This window comes from Myotis yumanensis, unplaced genomic scaffold (genome assembly GCF_028538775.1).
Source record: "Myotis yumanensis isolate MYYU_CA2020_CCGP unplaced genomic scaffold, mMyoYum1.0.hap1 SCAF_2, whole genome shotgun sequence".
NCBI classification, from domain to species: Eukaryota; Metazoa; Chordata; class Mammalia; order Chiroptera; family Vespertilionidae; genus Myotis; species Myotis yumanensis.
The window spans coordinates 4,120,019-4,140,449 of NW_027223753.1; the positions used below are offsets into that span (position 1 = coordinate 4,120,019).

A 20,431-nucleotide genomic window follows, 5' to 3' on the forward strand; every position below is an offset into this window, starting at 1 on the left:
CGTGGGAAGGAAGCTTCCACGTTGCTGGTGGAAACGTAGATCAACCTCCATGGGAAGCAGTACGGAAGCTGATCAGAAATTAAAAATCTCATACAGTTCAGCCGTTCACCTTCCACTCTGTACCCAAAGGAAATGAAAACAGGGTTCTGGCCAGATAGCTGCACTCCCATGTTTATCGCAGCATTGTCACGATAGCAGGACACGGAAACAACCGAATGCCCGCCAGCCGGTGGATTTAAAGTGTGGTCTGTACACAGTCGGATGTTATTCAGCGTGGTGGACCGACGTGGTGGGTGTGTAAGGGCACAGACTTCTCACGAGTGTAAATAAGCCGTGGGGATGTGATGAACAGTATGGTGAACACACACAGGAACATGGCGCTCTCTTGTGGAAGGTGATCAATAGCTCTACTCGGGCGATAATGTGACATTCTGTAAACAGGTCAGAGTACACACTGGACTCCTTAGATCAGTGATGGCGAACCTATGACACACGTGTCAGAGGTAACACGCAAACTCATTTTTGTGGTTGATTTTTCTTTGTTAAATGGCATTTAAATATATAAAATAAATGTCAAAAATATAAGTCTTTGTTTTACTATGGTTGCAAATATCAAAAAATTTCTATATGTGACACGGCACCAGAGTTGAGTTAGGGTTTTTCAAAATGCTGACACGCCGAGCTCAAAAGGTTCGCCATCACTGCCTTAGATATATGCAGTGTTACTTGTCAGATGTACTCAATACACGAATACATAAAAGGAAGTACATGTTTCCCAAACAGAAGCGGTGCGAGAAAAGCAGAGGGAGAGGCCGTTAGGGGTCGGGGGGAGTCCCGTCCTCAGCCTGTCCCTCGTGCTGTCCTTGCAGATACCTGAGGAGCTGCCGCACCCCAGCTCTGAAGAGAAAGTGTATCTCCTGCACAAATACCACTTCGTCCTCGGAAGACGACCGGCAGGCCCACAAGGCAGACGATGCCCACGCCTTGCGAGGTAGCGGGGACGCCCTTCGTACTTGGATAAAAAGTCACGGCAAAGCCACCCCTGCCCTCTGTTTCTCTTTAATTTTCCAACTTCCAATATTTCATTGTAATCACACATGATCTGAGCTCCACGGTCCTCTTTATGGCCCGGAGGTTGTTATTTATGTTATAAATGTACGTAAGCCATTTGGTTTCTAACATAAACTTCCTGTCGGGAGTTTTTCTTTTCACTGTCGGTCTCTCTCACATCCGCAGCTGCGTCTCGGATCCCATCCGTCCCTTCACCAGAAGTGCCAGCTCACGGACGGTCCACCGGTGCCGAGGGCGGAGCTGCGCGGACCGAGGCCAGGGCGGCGCCGAGCCTGGGCTCCGGCATCAGCCAGTGCAGCTACAGCAGCACCATGGTCCACGCCCCGCCCCCAGAGCCAGGTACCACGTCACCTTTGACCTCAGATACATTCCACATGGATACGCTACCGTGAGAAAGTCGTTTGTACCGTTTACTTAGTAACTTCTCAGCTTTTGGAAGTGTCATGCTGGTTATCTACGTACATACATGTTGGACTGTATTTCTTACGTCCCTCAACTAGAGTTGCTAATGCAGCTTAGGCCACGATGTTGACCTGGAAAGAGGTTTCAAACTTGGACTGTCGTCGGCCTAGAGAGATCATACGTATACACAGGGAGTTCCGTGTGGGTCTGACCACGCTCCTTTAACAGTATAATGACTTGGTCAATTACTTGGATGATGTCTTCTTCTTATTCCTTTCTACGGCCTCCTATTCTTTGACTTTTTTGTTACTCATAACAATTTGGTGGGTGAAGAAATAGTGACGTGTTAAATCAGGTTTTCGGATGAGCTCTAATTTATCTTTGCTAGTTCCGTGGTGAGTTAGCACGTGCTGAGCTGACCGTACTAGTTCTGTGGTGAGTTAGTCAGCACGTGCTGAGCTGACCGTGTACACTCCCTGTCCTTAGTCTGTCACAGAGATTTAGCTCCTTGGGGCTCACACCCCCTTGGAGATGGAGAGCGCAGTCCTGGCAGGCGAACTGTGGTTGGTGGGAAAGACCGGAGACGGAACTGCTGTGGGATTAGGTGGCGTTGGTAATGAGCCAAAGATCGCCTGTTCATTTTTAACCATGTGAATACATTACAGATTAAAAACGAAAAGATAAAAAAGAAACATTTTAAAGAGTTCAGGGAGATAGATATTTACAATAAAAGCAAGATTTTAATCTACACTAATAAAAGAGAAACATGGTAATTAGCATACAACCGCTACGCTTCCCATTGGCTCATCAGCATATCCTTATGCAAATTAACTGTCAGCCAAGATGGCGGCCGGCAGCCATGCACTGAAGCAAGCAGGAAGGCTTGCTTGCTCCAGTGATGGCGGACTCCAACATTCCCCGCCCGACTTGCCGGCCTCTCAGCTGCAACTCTAAGCAACTATGTTGCAAATATAGAAGCTAAGCAAAACCCCAGAAACCGGCTTTCAGTCAGCCGGGCTTCAGCCAGCCGGACCGCAACATTGTATCAAATACAGAAGGTAAAGGCCAGAAACCTGCTTTTAGCAGCGAGGCCTCAGAGCTAAAGCTGGCCCAGAATAAAAAAAAAAAAAAGAAAAGAAGGAGCGGTTGGGAGCTTCAGTCACCCGCCAGCCTGAAAACGGCCCTCAGCCCCTCAGCCAGCCTGGCCAGGCACCCCAGTGGGGACCCCCACCCTGATCCAGGACACCCTTCAGGGCAAACCAGCCGGCCCCCAAAGGGTAATATGCCTCCCGGCACCGGGATCAGCATGACTGGGGGCAGCGCCCAAATCCCCTGATCGCCCTGCGGCTCTGTGTGTGACAGAGGGCGGGGCCACAACCTCCCTATCTGCCCTGCTCTGTTCATGACAGGGGAAGGCGCCCCAACCCCCTGATCAGCCCTGCTCTGTGCCTGATAGGGGGGAGCTCCCCAACCCCCTGATCGCCCTGCGGCTCTGTGTGTGACAGGGTGCGGCGCCCCAACCCCCCCCCCCCCCCACGGGCCCTGCTCTGTGTGTAACGGGGTAGAGCCATAACCTCCCCATTGGCCCTGCCCTGAGTGTGATAGGGTGCAGTGCCCCAACCCCCTGATCGGCCCTGCTCTGTGAGTGACAGGGGGTGGCGCCGCAACCTCCCCATCGACCCTGCCTTGAGTGTGACAGGGGGCGGTGCCCCAGCCCCCCAATCAGCCCTACCCTGAGCGTGACTGAGGGTGGCATCGCAACCTTCCGATCCGCCCTGCTCTGTGCATGACAGGGGGCGGCACCCCAACTCCCCAATCGGCCCTGCTCTGAGCCTGACCAGGGGCTGCACCTAGGGATTGGGCGTGCCCTCTGCCACCCGGGAGCAGGCCTAAGCCAGCAGGTCATTATCTCCCGAGGGGTCCCAGACTGCGAGAGGGCACAGGCCGGGCTGGGGGACCCCCCCTCACCCCCCGAGTGCACAAATTTTTGTGCACCGGGCCTCTAGTGTAGATAATAAAACCCTAATATGCAAATTGACCAAACGGTGGAATGACTGGCGGAGCAACCAGTCGCTATGATGCACACTGACCACCAAGGGGCAGGTGCTCAGTGCAGGAGCTGCCCCCTGGTGGTCAGTGCGCTCCCACAGGGGGAATGCCGCTCAGCCAGAAGCCGGGCCAATGGCTGGCGAGGGCAGCGGCGGTGGCGGGAGCCTCTCCCACCTCCACTGCAGGCGGGCGGTAAGGAGCGAGGGGTTCTGGACTGCGAGAGCCCCAGACTGCAGAAGGGCGCAGGCCGGGCTGAGGGGACACACACACACACACACAAATTTTGTGCACCGGGCCCCTAGTTAATATATAAGTCTACACATTGAGTATTACAGTGCTGTAAAGCATCTATACAGGCATACAAAGAGTGTAAAGACAGGCAGGAATAATAAAAGTTTTTATGTTCCAGCTATTGTAACAGTGTTTGTGAAACTTATCAAAAGGCCATCAAGTTGGTGAAAATAAATGCAAATAGTTGGCAGCAATTACCATTAACCTCTCTTGTCCCACCTCAGCAGAACCAACTCCCGCCGAGGACGCCGCCCCCGCCTGCGAGCCCTGGGCGCCCGGCACCCTGCCCGCCCCGTTGACCGCGGAGGAGTTTCAGCACGTGGGGCTCACCACGGCCGTGCTGTCGGCGCACACGCAGAGGGAGGAGCGGGACTACGTGGACAGGTTCCGGGAGAAGATGCTGTCCTCCCCCTACAGCTCCTACCTGCAGCACGAAGGCAGAGGACAGGCCACGTGTTCAGATGGTCAAGGTGGTTAGTCCTTAGAATGCACTCCTTTGGCCCACGAGCCCTCAGTTTACAGCCGTGTGTCCGCGCTGGGAGATGGGGGTGGGGACACAGGTGAGGGCCGAGCGAGAGCTGAGAGGAGTTTGTCCTGTGGCAGCGCTTGCGGCTGCGTGACGGAGGCAGCGTGGCCTCTCCCTGCGGGACCTGCAGCAGCCTTCCCTCCCGGGCGGTTTCCTCACTGCACCCCTCTGTCCTCAGGAGCCTCCTCTCCCGGGCAGGCCAGGTCTCCTGGGGGCAAGAAGGGGAAGCACAAGCGGAAGAAGCTGCCGGAGCCGCTGGGCAGCCGGTGTGGGGAGGCCGCCTGCTGTCCCCACTTCGGAAGGGACGTCCAGGACGCTCAGCCCTGGAGCCTGCCCCCTGCCTCCCCTCTCCACGCCCCCGGCCTGGCGTTCCCGGCGGCGGCGGTGGTGGCTCCCGGCCAGGCCCTCCCTTACCTCGTGCCAGCGTTGCCCTTGCCCACCATGGCCCCGGGGGGGCACTGCCTGCCTTTCCCAGGTGTGCCTTCACCTTACGCGGAGGCTTTCCTAACCATTGTGCTGCCTGGCCCCTCTGTGTGCCCTCTGTGGGCACCGCCGTTCTCTCCATACCTGTATTTGGGCGCAGCAGGCCCTTCTGAAACGCCACCCTCAGTACCAACAGCGGCTCCCAGTGTGGAACCACCGCCTCCAGTCACCACCCAGAGGGGCGCTGGGCAGAGCTGGGAGACGCAGAGCGCATGGCACCCGGGCCCCAGCTCCAGAGGCAGCTCGCCGCTGCAGCTGGCCTTGCTGCAGGAGGACAGGCCGCCGTCCTGCGAGTCTGCAGAGCAGGTGAGGATGTGGGCCCGGAGGCTTCCGCACACGACTGGAGAGGGTCGGGCAGAGGGTCGCGCTGGGCGCAGCACAGGTGGCTGAGTGGTGACCGCAGTGCCCGTGGTGCAGGCTGAGCGCTGGGCTCCGGAAACATGGACTTGGTGTGAAGCGGAATGAGCAGCTGCTTCGTCCTGGCTGCTTGGACGTGTGTGGTTTCCCAGCGTGCTTTCAGATGTTCTGTAGCAACTAGGTTTTTCCTCCTTTAAAACTTGACATCCGAGCACTAAACTCAAGATGTTCATTGTGTCTAAAGTGCGTTTTCTTCCCTACAGCTGAGGTGTGGTCTGGTACGACAGGAGTAAGCCGTGCTGACAAGGCATGACTCTAGCAATGTCACTTTTTCGAGCACAGTCACGGGACGGCAGCTGTGTGGGCGGGTCGGAGGCTGTCGGCATCATCAGTTCAGCGGGCAGTTCAGAGTTTCACATGTGTGCTTGTCAGTTTCAGAAATGAGGGCTTTGAGTCCGTTTCCTTTAACTTGTCATCCTTTCCCTGAAGGGGCTTCTCCGATGACCAGGGGCCGGTGGGCAGGAGCCAGGGCGAGCGTGAGCCTGCAGTTCCCTCGCGCTTCCCTCCCAGGCAGAGCGCCTGTGTAGCATCAGATCAGGACAGTCCGCCCGGGTCAGGCAGGGAGCTCGGTGTGGAAGCCTGGCCCCAGTGCGCTTGCCGGACGCCAAGGCCAAGCGGGGCCGGCGAGCAAAGCCTGGGCCGCCGGACAAGACAGGCCCGTATCCCAGCCCGTCACCCGTTAGCTGGGTTCGTGGAGGCACGTTATTTAGCCTGTCTTTGCCTTTGCTGCTTCTTTGAAAAACAGAAGGATTAATACTTCCTGGCTTACTCTGAGGATTAAATGCTGTCACACTATGGAGTCCTCCCCCAGGAGATCAAGATGGCTGGGCCTTCGCTTTGTCCACCTTCTATTCCTGAGGTTTGGGACACTGCTTAGAACACACGGAAGTTCAGCACATCCTTTCTGAATGACAAGACGTGTTAAAGCGCACACCAGCACGTGCTGTGGCATCTCATAGGTGCTCACCAGTCAGTGGTACCTGACAGTTATATACACAGGGACTTGGCCCCGTTCTCAGGGCCAGGCTGACCTGCTCCGCGTCTCAGTTACCCCTGGCACTTCATTCTGTGTCACGGGTGACGGTAAAGATCTCCCAGGTATTTGGTCATGTGATGCTTGAGATGCTAACGTGTTTTCTCATGTTCTTACTCCCCAGCAGTGCGCTCCAGGCAACAGCGGGGAGAACAACCATTTCTCTGCCGGGGACCCGTCCCCGGGGCCCTGTCCCAGGGAGGCCCCACCTGGACCCGGCTCTGCGGCATCAGGTAGCGGTCCAGGGGACACGGCCCTCGGGCTCAGCCGCCAGGAGGGCCCCGTCTGAGGACGGGCTGTTCGGGTCCCGCCCCGGTGTGGAAGGCCAGTGCGTTTCCTGTTTTCTTTGTGAAAGCTTTCTGGGGTACATTTACTCACATACAACAGAAGGCACCGAATCAGGGCGCCACGCGAGAATTCTGAGGAATGTCCGCTCAGACCCTCACCACCCCATCCCCGGGAACAGCTCCGTCCCCAGGAGAGTCCCGAGGCCGAGGGTCAGCCCTGCCCGGCCCGGCTGCTCTGCCCCTGAGCGCTGTCCTCCCAGGAGGCCGTGCGGATGGAGTCGCCGCACGCACTCTGTCGCCGTTCTTCCCCGAGCACCGCTGCGAGGCTCCCACGGCCCCATCAGTAGTTTGTTCCTTTTCGTTGCTGAGGAGCAGGACACCGTGTGGATGTCCATTCACCGCGGCTGGTGCTTGGGTTTCCGGTTTGGGATGTGAATGCTGAGGTGAACGTGTTAGTCTGAGTCCTTCATGGACCTGTTTCCTCTTGAGTAGGTGCCTAGAAGGGGAATTGCTAGCGAGGTCATGTGTGCGGTGACCACAGGAAACTGCCCAGCTGTTCTCCACAGAGGCTGCCCCGCTCTGCATGCCTGTCCCCGCACGTGAGAGCTCCAGTTTGCAACACCTTGGCCAACACTAGGTCTTGTCCATCATAAGCTCTGGCCCAGGGATCCTCAAACTTTTTAAACAGGGGGCCAGTTCACTGTCCCTCAGACCGTTGGAGGGCCGGACTATAGTTTAAAAAAAAAACTATGAACAAATTCCTATGCACACTGCACATATCTTATTTTGAAGTAAAAAAACAGAACAGGAACAAATACAGTATTTGTATTTGCATGTGGCCCGCGGGCTGTAGTTTGAGGACCCCTGCCTAGCCATTCCAATGGGTATGCAGGGATACTTCATTGTGGTTTTAGTTTGCATTTGCCTATTGGTTAATGGTGTTGCGTATCTTTTTTTTTAAAATAAATCTTTATTGTTCAGATTATTACAGTTCCTCTTTTTCCCCCCATAGCTCCCCTCCACCCGGTTCCCACCCCACCCCATGTCCTTAACCGCCCCCCATTGTCCTTGTCCATAGATGTTCGATTTTTGTCCAGTCTCTTCCCGCTTCCCCAACACCCGCTTCCCCCACACCCACTTCCCCCTGAGAATTGTCAGTCCACTCCCTTTCTATGCCCCTGATTCTATTCTATTCACCAGTTTATTCTGTTCATCATATTTTTTATTCACTTGATTTTTAGATTCACTTGTTGATAGATGTGTATTTGTTGTCACTTTGTTGTTCATAATTTTTATCTTTACCTTTTTCTTCTTTTTCCCCTTCTTAAAGGATACCTTTCAGCATTTCATATAAGACTGGTTTAGTGGTGATGAACTCCTTTAGCTTGTTCTTATCTGTGAAGCTCTTTATCTGACCTTCAATTCTGAATGATAGCTTTGCTGGATAAAGTAATCTTGGTTGTAGGTTCTTGCTATTCATCACTTTGAATATTTCTTGCCACTCCCTTCTGGCCTGCAAAGTTTCTCTTGAGAAATCAGCTGACAGTCGTATGGGTACCCCCTTGTAGGTAACTGAGTTTCTTTCTCTTGCTGCTTTTAAGATTCTCTCCTTGTCTTTTGCCCTGGGCATTTTAATTATGATGTTTTCTTTGTGAGAAGGTTGTTAACGGCATATTTGATTTCTTTAATAGATTGCGGTCTACTCAGGTCATCTGTTTCTTCTTGAGGATCTTTGGGAATTTGTGTATTTCCAGGTTTTATCTATTTCATCTAAGTTGTTGAATTTATCGTCATAAACTTGTTGATAGTATATTCTCTTATTCTTTTAACGTCTGTAGAATCCATTGCACTCTTATTGCTGATTGTTCTGACTCTGTTTACCAATCGTATTAACTTTTCAAAGAAAGAGTTTTTAATTGTTTTTTTTTCCCCTGTTATTTGGTTTTGTGTTTTATCGATTTCTGCTCTAAGCTTTGTTACTCCCTTCTGTGTACTTTTGGAGTTTATTTGCCCTTTTCCTAATTTCTTAAGGTGGGAGCTTAGCCCATTGAGTAGTCACCTGTTTCCTCCTAATATGAACATTTAGTGCTTTCCGTTTTCCTCTGCGCAGCGCTTTACTCATCCCTTAGGTTTGATGTGCGTGTTTTTATTTTCACTCAGTGTAAAACATTTTCTCATTTCCCCTGTGTTTTCTTCTTTGACCATAAGTTACTAGAAATTATTTAGTTACCTAGTGTTGGGATTTCTCTAGGTCTTTCATTGGGTCCTAGCTGAATTGCAGACAGAACACATTCTTACGCTTTTAAATGTCCTGGCACTTGCTGAAGGGTCCAGCTGGGCCCATCCTGACCAGTGTCTCAGGTGCTCTGTGAGGGGATGTGCTCCGCAGTGTCGAGCAGCGTCCTCTGAGTGTACCCTGCTCAGCCTGGCTGGTGACCTGGGTGGGGCAGGGCTGGGTGGTGAGGGGGGCGGTGGGGGAATCTCTAAAGACTGAGGGCCGGAGGGGAAGGGAGGCCTGGCAGGTGTGTGCTGATCTGTTCCATGCTGGCTCTTGGCAGGGAGCAGTGGCAGCAGCATGTGCCTCTCTGGTAGTGACGGCTCCTCTGAAGTCATCCCCGACGGGCGGCAGCCTCGGGAAGTGCGGGCAGGGGACGCCGTTCCCCACGCGGCCGAGGAGTCCGTGTGGAGGATGATAGCGCGGACGCCCGAGTGCGTCCTCATGACGTACCAGCTGCCCGAGAGGTGAGCGGCGCCGGGCAGACCCACTGCACCGGCTCCTAATCGGCTCTCCATGGTGTCAGTGCCGAGTGGCTGTGAGGTGTTTCACACAGACCCTCGGGGAGCTGTGTTTTTAAATTCGCTCATTTGAAGTCCAGTGATGAATGATTACTTGACGCACTGGTCACGGTGGTCGGGCACGCACGGCCGGTCCAGACTAAACAAAGGTGCTCCGTGGGGCAGGAGGGCGGGGGGGGGGGGGGGGGAGGCAGGGTAGGAAGGCAGGGGGGGAAGGCAAGAGGGCAGGGAGAGGCAGGAGGGCAGTGGGGGCAGGTGGGCACGGGGGGAGGCAGGAGGGCAGTGGGGGCAGGAGAGCAGGGGGAGGCAGGAGGGCAGGGGAGGCAGGTGGGCGGGGGAAGCAGTGCTCCAGGCGGCATGCACAGGGCTGTTCTGTTCAGAGGGGCTGTCTGTGCACTCACAGTGGGGGGCTGAGGGCGTCTCTCTCTGGAGCCTCCTCAGACTCTGCACAGATGTCCCCCGAGAAGAGGAGGTCTGGCTGCCCACGGGACAGAGGAGCGATGCCATATGTTTAGCGTGTGCATTGTATGTTTAGCATGTGCATCGTCACTCACAGGCGATGGAAAGTGCATCGCACCACAGGAAGAGCCCGTTCTCTAGGGGCGTGACAAGCACCTGGGCCCCCAGGGCCAGCGAGGTTGCTGTCGTCTGTTCTCAGGGTGAAAGACGTGGTCCTGAGGGAAGACCTGGCGAAGCTGGAAAGCATGAGGCAGCGGCAGCCACAGTTCTCTGCGGGGCAGCGGGCGGAGCTGGCCGGGGCGCGGGCCTGGGCGCAGAGCCGGAGCCTCCCTCCAGGAGTGGACACGCACGTGAGCACAGCGTCCTGGCCGGGTCCTGGGCGGGGGGGTGCTGGGCACGGAGCGTGGGTGGCAGGACCCTCACGGCGACTTCTGTGTGGTGTTCCCGTCCCGGCGTCAGGACAGCAGTGAGGCCATGGCTGCTGGACAGCTGGTAGACGTGGCCCCGCTGTGGGCTGGGAGCGCGGTGTTCCTGATGCAGGCGGCGTCCTCCTGCCGGTCGGCCGGTTACGGGGCGAGAGGGGCAGAGCCCTGCTCTGAGCTGAGGTGGACGGGGAGCGAGGTGTCCGGTCGCGTTCAGACGCGCGTGCGTCTTTGAAGGGAGTTCAGACTCAAGAAGTGAGATCCACAGCAGAGGGGAGTCCGTGCGTAGCGGGAGCCCCCGGGGACCCAGGTGGTCTTTGCTCTGATGCGTCCCCACAGGAGGCCGGACCTGAGCCGCCCGGGCAGGACGCCCCGTTTGCCGGGGCCGAGGGGCTGGCTCTTAGTGATGGTGAGATGGCTGTGGGAGGTGATGTGTGAGGCCAGAACTTAGAACCAGAGTGTGAAGGGAGGGGCCCAGAAAGTGTGCACTGAGGCTTATGGGCTGAGCAAGTCCTGGAGTCCCCCCTTTCTAAGGAGAGGGTGCGAGCCTGCCTGTCGGAGGGCCGTGTGCCGTCTCCCCAAAGCGCAGGGCGGCTGGTCACTGCCAGGGCTGTTTTCTTTAATCCCGTCTTCCTGGTGCTTGAGTAGACGGGCCTGTGAGGAATGAGCCCCAAGCAGGTGAATAGAAGCGTTTAAAGCTGCTGTCGTTTACCTTCTAAGAAGGAGCGAGCGTGTGGATGTCCTGGACGTGAGTGGGTGTGGGAACTGGACTCGGGCCTGGCCCGCATTTCACTCCTGAGACGCCAGCCGGCGCCCGTCAAATAACCCGCCTGCCTTGTTCCTCCTTGGAGGGCTGTGCCTCCTGCAGGGACAGAGCCGCAGGCGGTGACGCAGGAGGAGCCTGCGGCCAGGACCCCAGACAGCAGCTGAGTGGCTGTGAGGCGCCGAGCACAGCCTCCCGGGACATCTCGGAGCCCCTGACTGTAAATGACCGCGACGTTGTCCTTGAACGCTAAGGTTTCTCCTCGGCCTCTAGATGGAATCGCTTCTCCGAAGCAGGCTTGGTATATAGAATCTTTTCCTTCTCCCTGATCCTGGCGTATGAAACCGCAATCGGCTCTGTCCGTCATTCCCGTCAGAAGACGAGGGAAGTCCCTCCCAGGGCCCTGCGCCTCCCGTGGTCCCTAAACTGTCCAGTCAGCACAGGTGACGCTGCCCCATGACCAGCATCAGACGCCCATGAGCTCACAGCCCCCGGCCCTCCTGTTTGCCGATGGCACGCGCTGCCCGCCGGGGCCCGGGGTGCCGAGTTCCGAGGGCATCTGGACCTTCATCCGCACAGAGGCTCCCTCTCGGGCTCCACCTGCCACGGAACCTGAGTCTCATCTGCAGAACCGACCCGCTGGCAGCCAGCTCATTCCTGGGCCCTTGAAATTCGCTTTCGCATGTGAAAGCTTCTGACTCAATCAGTGGTACTTCCTTTTTAATGTCTTTGTTTTTATGATTGTAAATCATACAATCATAATCAATGATTGTAAATCAGTGTATGATTGTAAATCATACATCAGTGATTGTAAAAAGTTTTGTAGAAATTAATATTGGTTTTATATGCGTCTGTGTTTAAATGCGTTTAAACCAAAACTACCAGTTAACGCTTTCTTTCCAGCTAATTTACACCAAAAAGGCCCAGCCCTGCCAGAGGTCTGGGCACACTGCGTCTTGTTTGCCCCTAAACGGGGGTCAGTGGGGAGGGGCTGCACAGTGAGAGGTCGTGGGGGTTTGGTGTTGGGTGGGCGCAGCCCCCGCGGGACCCGCTCCCTGCAGCCGAGCTGGGTCTGCTCCGAGCGGCTGTGTCTCAGGTCAGCCAGCTCCTGCTCCTGCTCCTGCTCAGGCGGGAAGGCGTGCAGCTCCCTCCACGCAGGTCAGAAAGAGGCAGGAGGAGACGGTGGGTCACGGGAGCCTGTCCTCTGCGCGGACGCGCTTGTTTTTCTTTCTGGTGGCTGTGTCTGTGTGTCTGTGTCTGTGTGTGTTTTATTTTGTTTTAGGAAAACACTTCCTCCTCCTCCGAGTTTTACAGTTTTTGTAAAATGCATCCTGGTGCTACTAGGAGACGCGACCCTGCTGGCCTCATTCCCGATCCCCTGACTCTCGGTCCCCGGGGCTTAGCCTCTGTGCAGAGTCTAGTTTCCTGGAAGGAGATTCTGTCCTTTACGGGGTCAGAACCTTTTCCAGATGCTTCCGATGACATTTCTTGGCATTTTTAATATTAAGCAGCTCCCTGCAGATATGCCTATTTTATGAACGAGAACCCTGATGTTCCCCTCCATCTGGATTATGAAATGATTTCTGAAGCCCTTGTTGCATTGGGCAAGTTGTATGGTATTTTTTATGTTTGCTCTTGGTGAAAAATGCCACATTTTTTTAATGAGTCACCCTGGCTGTTGTGCACCCATAGAATCACTGTGCCTTCCGATCAGAGCGGACACGCAGCTGTCCAGGCCGCGCTGCTCTGTGCGGGCGTGTTTTAAACCTGCGTCCCACAGCTCGAGCCCTTTCCATGCGTTCCGGACGTGGTTGTACCTACTCCCGCTGCCTTCCCTGCCTTCTGAGTACACGCCCCCGGGGCTTGATCTGAAACTGGTGCTCGCTGTGGGCAGATTCCTCAGCATCTGGACTCGGTTTCGGCCCGTGGGTCAGCCGGTGCCCGTGGAGGCCGGGCTGCAGGCGCTGGGCACCGAGGAGGGAGGCTGACCGCTCCCCATGGCCGCCAGCGCCCCTGGTCCTGCGGGCTTAGAGCTGCTGTGCTGATGCCTCGAGAAAGTGCTAATGAAACGTGTGTCACAGGCCCCGATGTTTACATACATGTTGCCCGAGAGGCCGTACTTCCCGGGTGAGAGGTCGGGGCTTGGGAAAAACGAAAGTGCTGTATGAATGGGACCGTTTTGTAACTAAGTGGCATTTTATTATGATTCACAAGGTCAGCTTAATCCGAATGAACTTTGGTTTCGGCTGAATTTATAATTAGCTGTGTGAGTCCGCTTGTTTTTAATAGTTGTCAGTATTTTAATGGGGGATCTTTTTTAAATGGAAACAGTAAATAAACTACATGTAAAGCTTGGGAAGTGCGACAGGCCTTTACCCTGAGTCTGGTGTGTGTGTGGGGGGGGGGGGGGGGTGGGGACGTGGCCCAGGCGAGCAGGATTCGCATTGTGGGTATGTGAGCTGTGGGGGTGTGAGCTGTGGGGTGTGAGCTGTGGGGGTGTGAGCTGTGGGGTGTGAGCTGTGGGGGTGTGAGCTGTGGGGCTGTGAGCTGTGGTGGTGTGAGCTGTGAGTGCGTGAGCTGTGGGTGCGTGAGCTGTGGGGGTGTGAGCTGTGGGGGTGTGAGCTGTGGGGTGTGAGCTGTGGGGGTGTGAGCTGTGGGGGTGTGAGCTGTGGAGTGTGAGCTGTGGGTGTGTGAGTTGTGAGTGTGTGAGCTGTGGATGTGAGCTGTGGGGTGTGAGCTGTGAGTGTGAGCTGTGGGGGTGTGAGCTGTGTGTGTGTGAGCTGTGGGGGTGTGAGCTGTGGGGTGTGAGCTGTGAGTGTGAGCTGTGGGGGTGTGAGCTGTGGGGATGTGCGCACATGTGGATGATCAGCGTTTCCCAGTCCTTACACGGGAGGCGTCGGTAGGTCCTGAACCTGTGCCCACGTGGTTAATACTAATGTCAGTGCCGAGTTTATAAAGTTAGTTACCAAGTGACTCCTCAGGATCCTCCAGTGAACCCGTCTTCACCAAGTCTGGGTCACTGGCAGCAGCAACATCTCAAAATTAAAATAGGAACCGAGCCTGAAACCAGCAGGACTTGCCAATGGTGCACCGTTCAGCCGTCTGCACCTTCTGTAACGAGCAGCAGGACATGCAGAAGACACGGTTCCCAGAGAAGGGGCTGAGGTGGGCGGGGGTGCCACCTGGGGAGGGCTCCCGCCAGGTGCCCACGTGCGTGGGGACAGGCTCGAACCGCGGAACCTGACCGCAGAGCCCATCTGTCCGGATAGCGGCCTCCGTCCCCACACCAGGGAGGGCTGTAGAGCCGTGTGCAGTGGAGCTCGCCTTCTCTCCGGGATCGTAAATACGAATCATCTTGTGGCTTGAAGTTCTGCTAGTGAGTTCGTATGGGTGCCGCTTCAGCGCGAGACACCCGTGTTCCCCCCGAGGCCCGAGCGTGAGCGTGTTCCTGGTGACGCAGCCGCTCCCCAGCCCTGAGGCGTCTTTCCCATAGGTCTGTCTGCAGTGAGGACGGGAGGTTGGCCTGGCCTGTGCTCTGCGAGACTGGTGTTTGCTGAGATCAGTGGGCAGCTCTGCCGCTCCCAGGTGGTGGTGGGGTGCGTGCAGGGCTCGGGGGGGGGGGGGGGGGGAGCGGGAGGTGCCAAGGCGGTCCGCTCCTGCTGGAGGCACGCTCTCGGGCTCCCTGTGCCCCGCCCGCCTGGCTGCGTTTGCGTAGCTGAGTAGGTGTAGTCGTAGGACATAGGGTCCCACACGCCAGGCTGTTGCTTCCCCTCCACGGCCGTAAGTCCCACCCACCCTCCTGGTTGGTAAGAATCAGATAGTGGTTTTCTGGGCTCACGGGACTGAGGTCAAACCCGGTTCGGCATCAGCAGATGCAGGTTCCCCACGTTCAGCACGTGGTCAGCTCAGGGACGGGGTGGAGCACGTGCCCCCCCACCAGCCTCAGGGGGCTCAGACGGTCCCGGCCCCGTGGCGTCCCTCGCTCCCGGGGGCTTTCCAAGTGGAGATGCGGGTTTTGTAAGTAATAACTCACGTCATTTTTGAGGGCTGAGAGGAGGTCATACCTAAGATGTCATTTATTTAAATGATTTGCAGTTTATTTTAACTAAATTTTCCTTTTAGGACTTTTTCTTAGCATTTGCTTCTGTTCATTTATTAGCTTTATTTTTACATTTTCAGATAATTTTCTTTAAAAATCAATTGAAAGAAGAGCTAGAGATTTTACAATCCTATGTAATAAAAGCGTAATATGCAAATTGACCTAACAGGTCAGAACAACCGGTTGCTATGACACACACTGACCACCAGGGGGCAGACACTCAATGCAGGAGCAGCCCCCTGGTGGTCAGTGCACTCCCACAGAGGGAGGGCTGCTCAGCCGGAAGCCAGGCTCATGGCTGGCGGGAGCCTCTCTCGCCTCCGCTGCAGGTGGGCGGTAAGGAGCAAGGGGTCCTGGACTGCGAGAAGGCGCAGGCTGGGCTGAGGGACACCCCCCCCCCCCCCTCCAGTGCACGAATCTCATGCACCGGGCCTCTGGTATGTTTATAAGTAAAATAACCACGGATGCTATTTGCAAAACATAGAGGATTTATTTTCCGAATGACAACGAACAGGGCAGTTTGCCTAGCGTTTCTTCTGGGCTCTTTTCAGATCAAGCGTGTCTGCTGTTAATTTTCTAAGACGCTTGGCTTTGAGTCGACAAGTAGGTGGTCCTCGCTTCAGACGCAGTATTTCCAGAAGCACTCAGAGGGGTGCCCACGCTTCTCCTGCTGCTCCCTGACTCGGGCCAGAAGTCGATTCAGTAAAATGTCGGGGTCTTGTCCGGAGAAAGCCTGAAACCAAGACCCAACAAACAAAAACAGATGGATCACCGATGAGTTAAAAGGAACTGGGGTCCAGCCGTGAGGCCTTTCCTCGTGTTCTCGGGGCCTTAACTGCAGTTGGAGCCCAGCATGTGGGCCCTAACCAGTGGCCCGTCCAGTGTGTGCAGCCCTAGGGTTGCCGACAGTCTCCCTGCACCCTCGTCCACCTATTTCTATTTAAACAATCTGTCCGTGCCCTGGCCAGTTTGGCTCAGTGGATAGAGCGTCGGCCTGCGCACTGAAAGGTCCCGGGTTCGGTTCCGGTCAAGGGCACGTGCCCAGGTTGCAGGCTCCATCCCCAGTAGGAAGCGTGCAGGAGGCAGCCGATCCATGATTCTCTCTCATCATTGATGTTTCTCTCTCTCCCTCTCCCTCTCTGAAATCAATAAGAAGATATTTTTTAAAAATAACTTCTTCGTAACAAGTTCCGGACATGCGTTATCTTCTGTGTAAAGCAGCTCTTATTTGGCTTGAAATTAACTTCTTGGACCCTTGGTTTTGGGGAGCATTTTATTCTAAATTTTCACAAGCAAATCACCCGTATGATATTAGAGTCTTTAACCAGAATCCTTCTGTTGAGAATATAAACATCTGAATGATGACTTCTAATTAGTCACAGGTAGAAGCGCCCCATCCCCTTCAGGGTTACCCCAGGAGGGACCCAGGTGGTCTCCCCCGTGGGGCTCAGGTGGCGTGTCCCTGAGTAAGTTTGTACAAGGATGTCAGCGGGAGAAGCTGCTTCTGGTCAGAGAGTCTGGGAAAGGCCTGGTGAAGTGAACTGAGCTTCTCGGGGACTCCTGGGCTTCCGTGTGCCCACGGGCAGAGGTGGCCAGGGCAGGAGTGGGGCTGGGATGGTGTTTGGCTGCGGACAGGCTCGGGACTGGGGTCCCCAGGAAGCCCGTTAGGAAACACGGATTTAGAGTTGGGGTGGGTGACGATCAGATTCAGGTTTCTCTTTCAGCACTTAAGGCCTCCATTCATGGTCCTCATTTCTAACTCGGTGTCATCCATCGTCCCCGTCACAGCCTCCTGCTGCCCCAGCCCCTCCCCCCTCCGCGCCACCCTCCCCTCAGTGTCTGCGCGTGTTCTCCCTCAGATGTTACGCTCAGGGCTTCTCGAAGCCCCTCCGTCTGAAGCAGAGCCCCCCCCTCCCCGCCCCCCCGCCAGGACCCTGGTGAGCTGCAGACTGGGACTCCGTGGTGCTGGGGTGAGGTCTGGGTGTCAACATCTCTCACCATTTTAGGCCTCACTCAGTCACTCACCTTTCTCGTGTTTCCTCTTGCCTTATGCACGTTGGTGCCGGCATCTAGAAAACAATATTGTGAAAACGGTTCATCGTCAGACCTGTTGCTCCCACTTCACGCTGGTCTGATGTAAACACAGGCTGGACTGTTACTAACGCGTGTCTCGTTTCTGGCCGTCCTTGGCCCCCCCGCAGCGGTGTTCACCTGAAGGCAGGCCACCCACACCCTGTTCTCTCACCTGCAGAATTCACCGGGCACTGCATTGTCCTCAACACTTAGCAGGTCAGTCGTTTATCGAAAACATTTTATAACCAACTCCTTTCCATTAAGCGATGCCTATGAGAAGTCTCCGTTCCTCCCGGAATGCCCTGGGCATGTGGCAGTGCCTGGAGAAGTGCGGTCCAGGAGGAAGGACAGGACCTGGTGTTGTACTTCGCGTCACGGCGCCTCACAGACCTGCCTTTGTTGCACCGGGAAGGCCTGGCGCCCGGCGCTGAACGAGTCCCTCGGTCAAGTTTCTTTTTCCAACAGCATTTGCTGACTTCAGTCTCGGCCACGCTGTGGTCGTTCTCCCGATGTTCCAGGGTTTCTCATCATTGCTGTTTGTCATTGGTGATCGATGGTCAGTGATCTCTGGTGTTACCATTGTCATTGTTTGGGGTGCCACAGACCAACACATAGAAGATGGTGACTCAGATATGTGTTATGGCTGCTCCGCCAACCAGCCGTTTCCCTGACTTTCCCCTTCTCCTCCGGCCTCCTTGTTCCCCGAGACACAACAGTAGTGAAATGGGGCCAATTAATATCCCTACAGTGGCCTCGGGTGTCCAAGTGAACGGAGGAATAATAAGGCAAGGCATCGCTCCCTTGTTTAGACCAAAAGCTACGCTTAGTGAGGAAGGCATGTGGGAACTGAGAGGCCAAAAACCAGGCTGCTGGAGCCGTTTAGCCAAGTTGTGAATGCAGAGGGAAAGCTTTGTTTTTTGTGAATCCTCCCCTAAGGGTATTTTTTCCATTGATTTTCAGAGAGTGTGGGAGGTGGGGAGAGAGCGCGAGAGAGAAACAGCGATATGAGATGTGAGACACATGGACTGGCTGCCTCCCGCATGCACCCCGACCAGGACTGGGGTCGAACCTGCAACCCAGGTGCGTGCCCTTGACCGGGAATCAACCCCACAGCTCTTCAGGGCGCAGGCTGCTGCTCCACCACTGAGCCACACCGGCCGGGGCGCAAAGGGACTAAAAGCGCTACCCCAGCGAACACACGAGTGATAAGACACGGAAAAGCCTTGTTGCTGGTGTGGGGAAAGCCTCAGAGGTTGGGGCAGCCAGCCACGGCAGCCACAGCAGCCACAGCATCCCCTAAGCCACGTCCCATCTCTCCAGCCCCAGGACGGCTGTCAGGGGAGGGAGCTGCAGGAGGAGGAGGGAGCTGGCCGAGGCTGGTCATGCCGTTTAAGGATAGAAGCTGTCATCACATCAGAGTGCAGGGAGCTGCCTGTATGGGAAGCAGACGCCATCCGGGACTTTCACGGCTCGGAGGACAGGCCGGCTCTCCTGTAGGGCCAATGCTGCTGGCGGAGGTTGAAGCCAATGCTCATTCGCCACCTGGGAAGCCGAGGGCCTTCGGAACAGGCTCAGTCTACTTGCCTGTGCTCTGCGAATGGCCAAGAAAGCCTGGGTGACAACACCGCTGTTTACAACGCGGTTTACTGCGTAGTTTAAGCCCACTGTGGAGACTTCCTGCCCAGACAATGGAGGATTCTTTTCAAACTGTGACTGCTCGCTGACAGCGCCCCGTCCACCCCAGCACTCGGATGGTGTTGCTTTCATGCCAACACAACAGCCGTCTGCAGCCTGTGGGCCGAGGAGCCCCTGGACCGTCAAGTCTCATTTAGGAACTGCATTTTGTGAGGCCGTCGCTGCCAGGGATGGCGGTTCCTCTGGGGGATCTGGGCACAGTCCACTGAAACTTGGGAGGGACTCCCCACTAGACGCCACCAAGAACACGCGTGACTCCTGGGAAGAGGGCAGAATGGCAGCATCCAGAGGGTTTGGAAGAAGTGGGCTCCAGCCCTCACGGGCGGCTTCGAGGGGCTCAGACTTCATGGAGGCAGGAACTGCCAGAAGCAGAACCAGGCGCGGAGGTGGGAGGTGTGGCCGCGTTGCTGCATCTCCTGTGAAACTACCAGATGGGAAGCCACTCCCCTGCTGGAGGCTCCGTGACGGTATTGTTAGTTAAGGTGCGCACAGCGTTGTTGTTTGGACATAAAGCTACGGCACACGTAATAGAATACAGTTTCGTGTAGACATTCACAGGCACCGGGAAGCCAAACGTTTCATTTACTGCGTGACCTGCTTTGTGGCGGTCGCCGCTGCATTGCGGGCTCTGGAACCACTGCAGCACCTCAGAGGCGCGCCTGCAGCAGCGCTGGCCGTGACTGTTGCTGTGTGTGTGGCTGTGCTGGCCACTTTGCTTGCATTTTCTCACGGGCTCCTCACCATAACCCTGTGAGGCGGGTGTTTCTATCCTGCCTGTCTCCTGGTGAAGGACCGGGTGCAGAAAGACTGTCATCTGCTTAAGATTTTAGCGAGTGGGAAGCCAGCATCTGAAACTGCACTTACTGGGAACTCCCCCCAAAACAAGCGTCTGCGCAGAGGAAGATGCCCCGGTGCCAAGGAGAGCCGGCGCGTGCCAGGAGTTGGGAGGAGAGAGGAGAGGCTGCAGAGGGGGCTCCGTGCCAGGGCGGGCCAGGCGGGTGATTGGTTTACTTATTTCATAAAGAGCATCTTTCTGCCCCAGGGGAGGGCTCTGCCTCATGGGAGATGCGACTAGAGAGCGAATTCAGAGCCATAAAATCAGACGAGCTGTCGCCACCAGAACCCTTACCTGCTTTCCCGAGCCCAGCAGCTGTCTCTGCCCCTGGCGTCCCCAGCAGCCCGCGCAGAAGGGACAGGGACGCTCTGTCCAGTTCCTCCCGAGCTGACCCGCCTCCATCAGCTGCTGCACAGAGTAACGATGGGTATTAGCAACGCGGTTCCTCCTGCAGCCCGTTCCTTTCATCCGTTCCCTCTGTCCCCACCGTCTTGGGGGCGGGGGTACCAAGCACAGGGAGATCGTACTGGAGAAACCACCATGGCTAAGCCGGTCCGTGGTGTTCTCATTAACAGGGGTGCTGCAGTCCAGTTTGCAAGCCAGCGGGACAGCCAGCCAAGCGGAGAGGATCTACTTCCGCCTCAACCACCTGTGACCGGCCACGCCGTCGACTGCCGTGAGTCGGGGTAGAGCTGCGCCCCGGGATTAAACGTGTTCCCACTGGAAGTGG

General features: G+C 55.9%; 1 protein-coding gene across 5 annotated transcripts in view; it reads left to right on the forward strand.

Moving 5' to 3' along the window:
• PER3 (period circadian regulator 3) overlaps positions 1 to 20,431 on the forward strand; it is a 54,528-nt gene that overhangs the window by 27,152 nt on the left and 6,945 nt on the right. For 4 of the 5 annotated variants that reach the window (XR_011470180.1, XR_011470181.1, XM_070404001.1 and 1 more), the window contains exons 15-22: positions 870 to 991; positions 1,237 to 1,410; positions 4,038 to 4,283; positions 4,518 to 5,128; positions 6,397 to 6,505; positions 9,118 to 9,301; positions 10,014 to 10,164; positions 20,277 to 20,377. Coding sequence is in view for 3 of the 5 variants with exons in the window: in XM_070404001.1 (XP_070260102.1) it covers positions 870 to 991; positions 1,237 to 1,410; positions 4,038 to 4,283; positions 4,518 to 5,128; positions 6,397 to 6,505; positions 9,118 to 9,301; positions 10,014 to 10,164; positions 20,277 to 20,377 (1,698 nt within the window). In the remaining 2 variants the exon portion in view is untranslated. Of the gene's footprint in view, positions 1 to 869; positions 992 to 1,236; positions 1,411 to 4,037; positions 4,284 to 4,517; positions 5,129 to 6,396; positions 6,506 to 9,117; positions 9,302 to 10,013; positions 10,165 to 11,087; positions 12,049 to 20,276; positions 20,378 to 20,431 lie in introns of those variants that run through there. The other variant, XM_070404003.1, reaches the window with a different exon arrangement.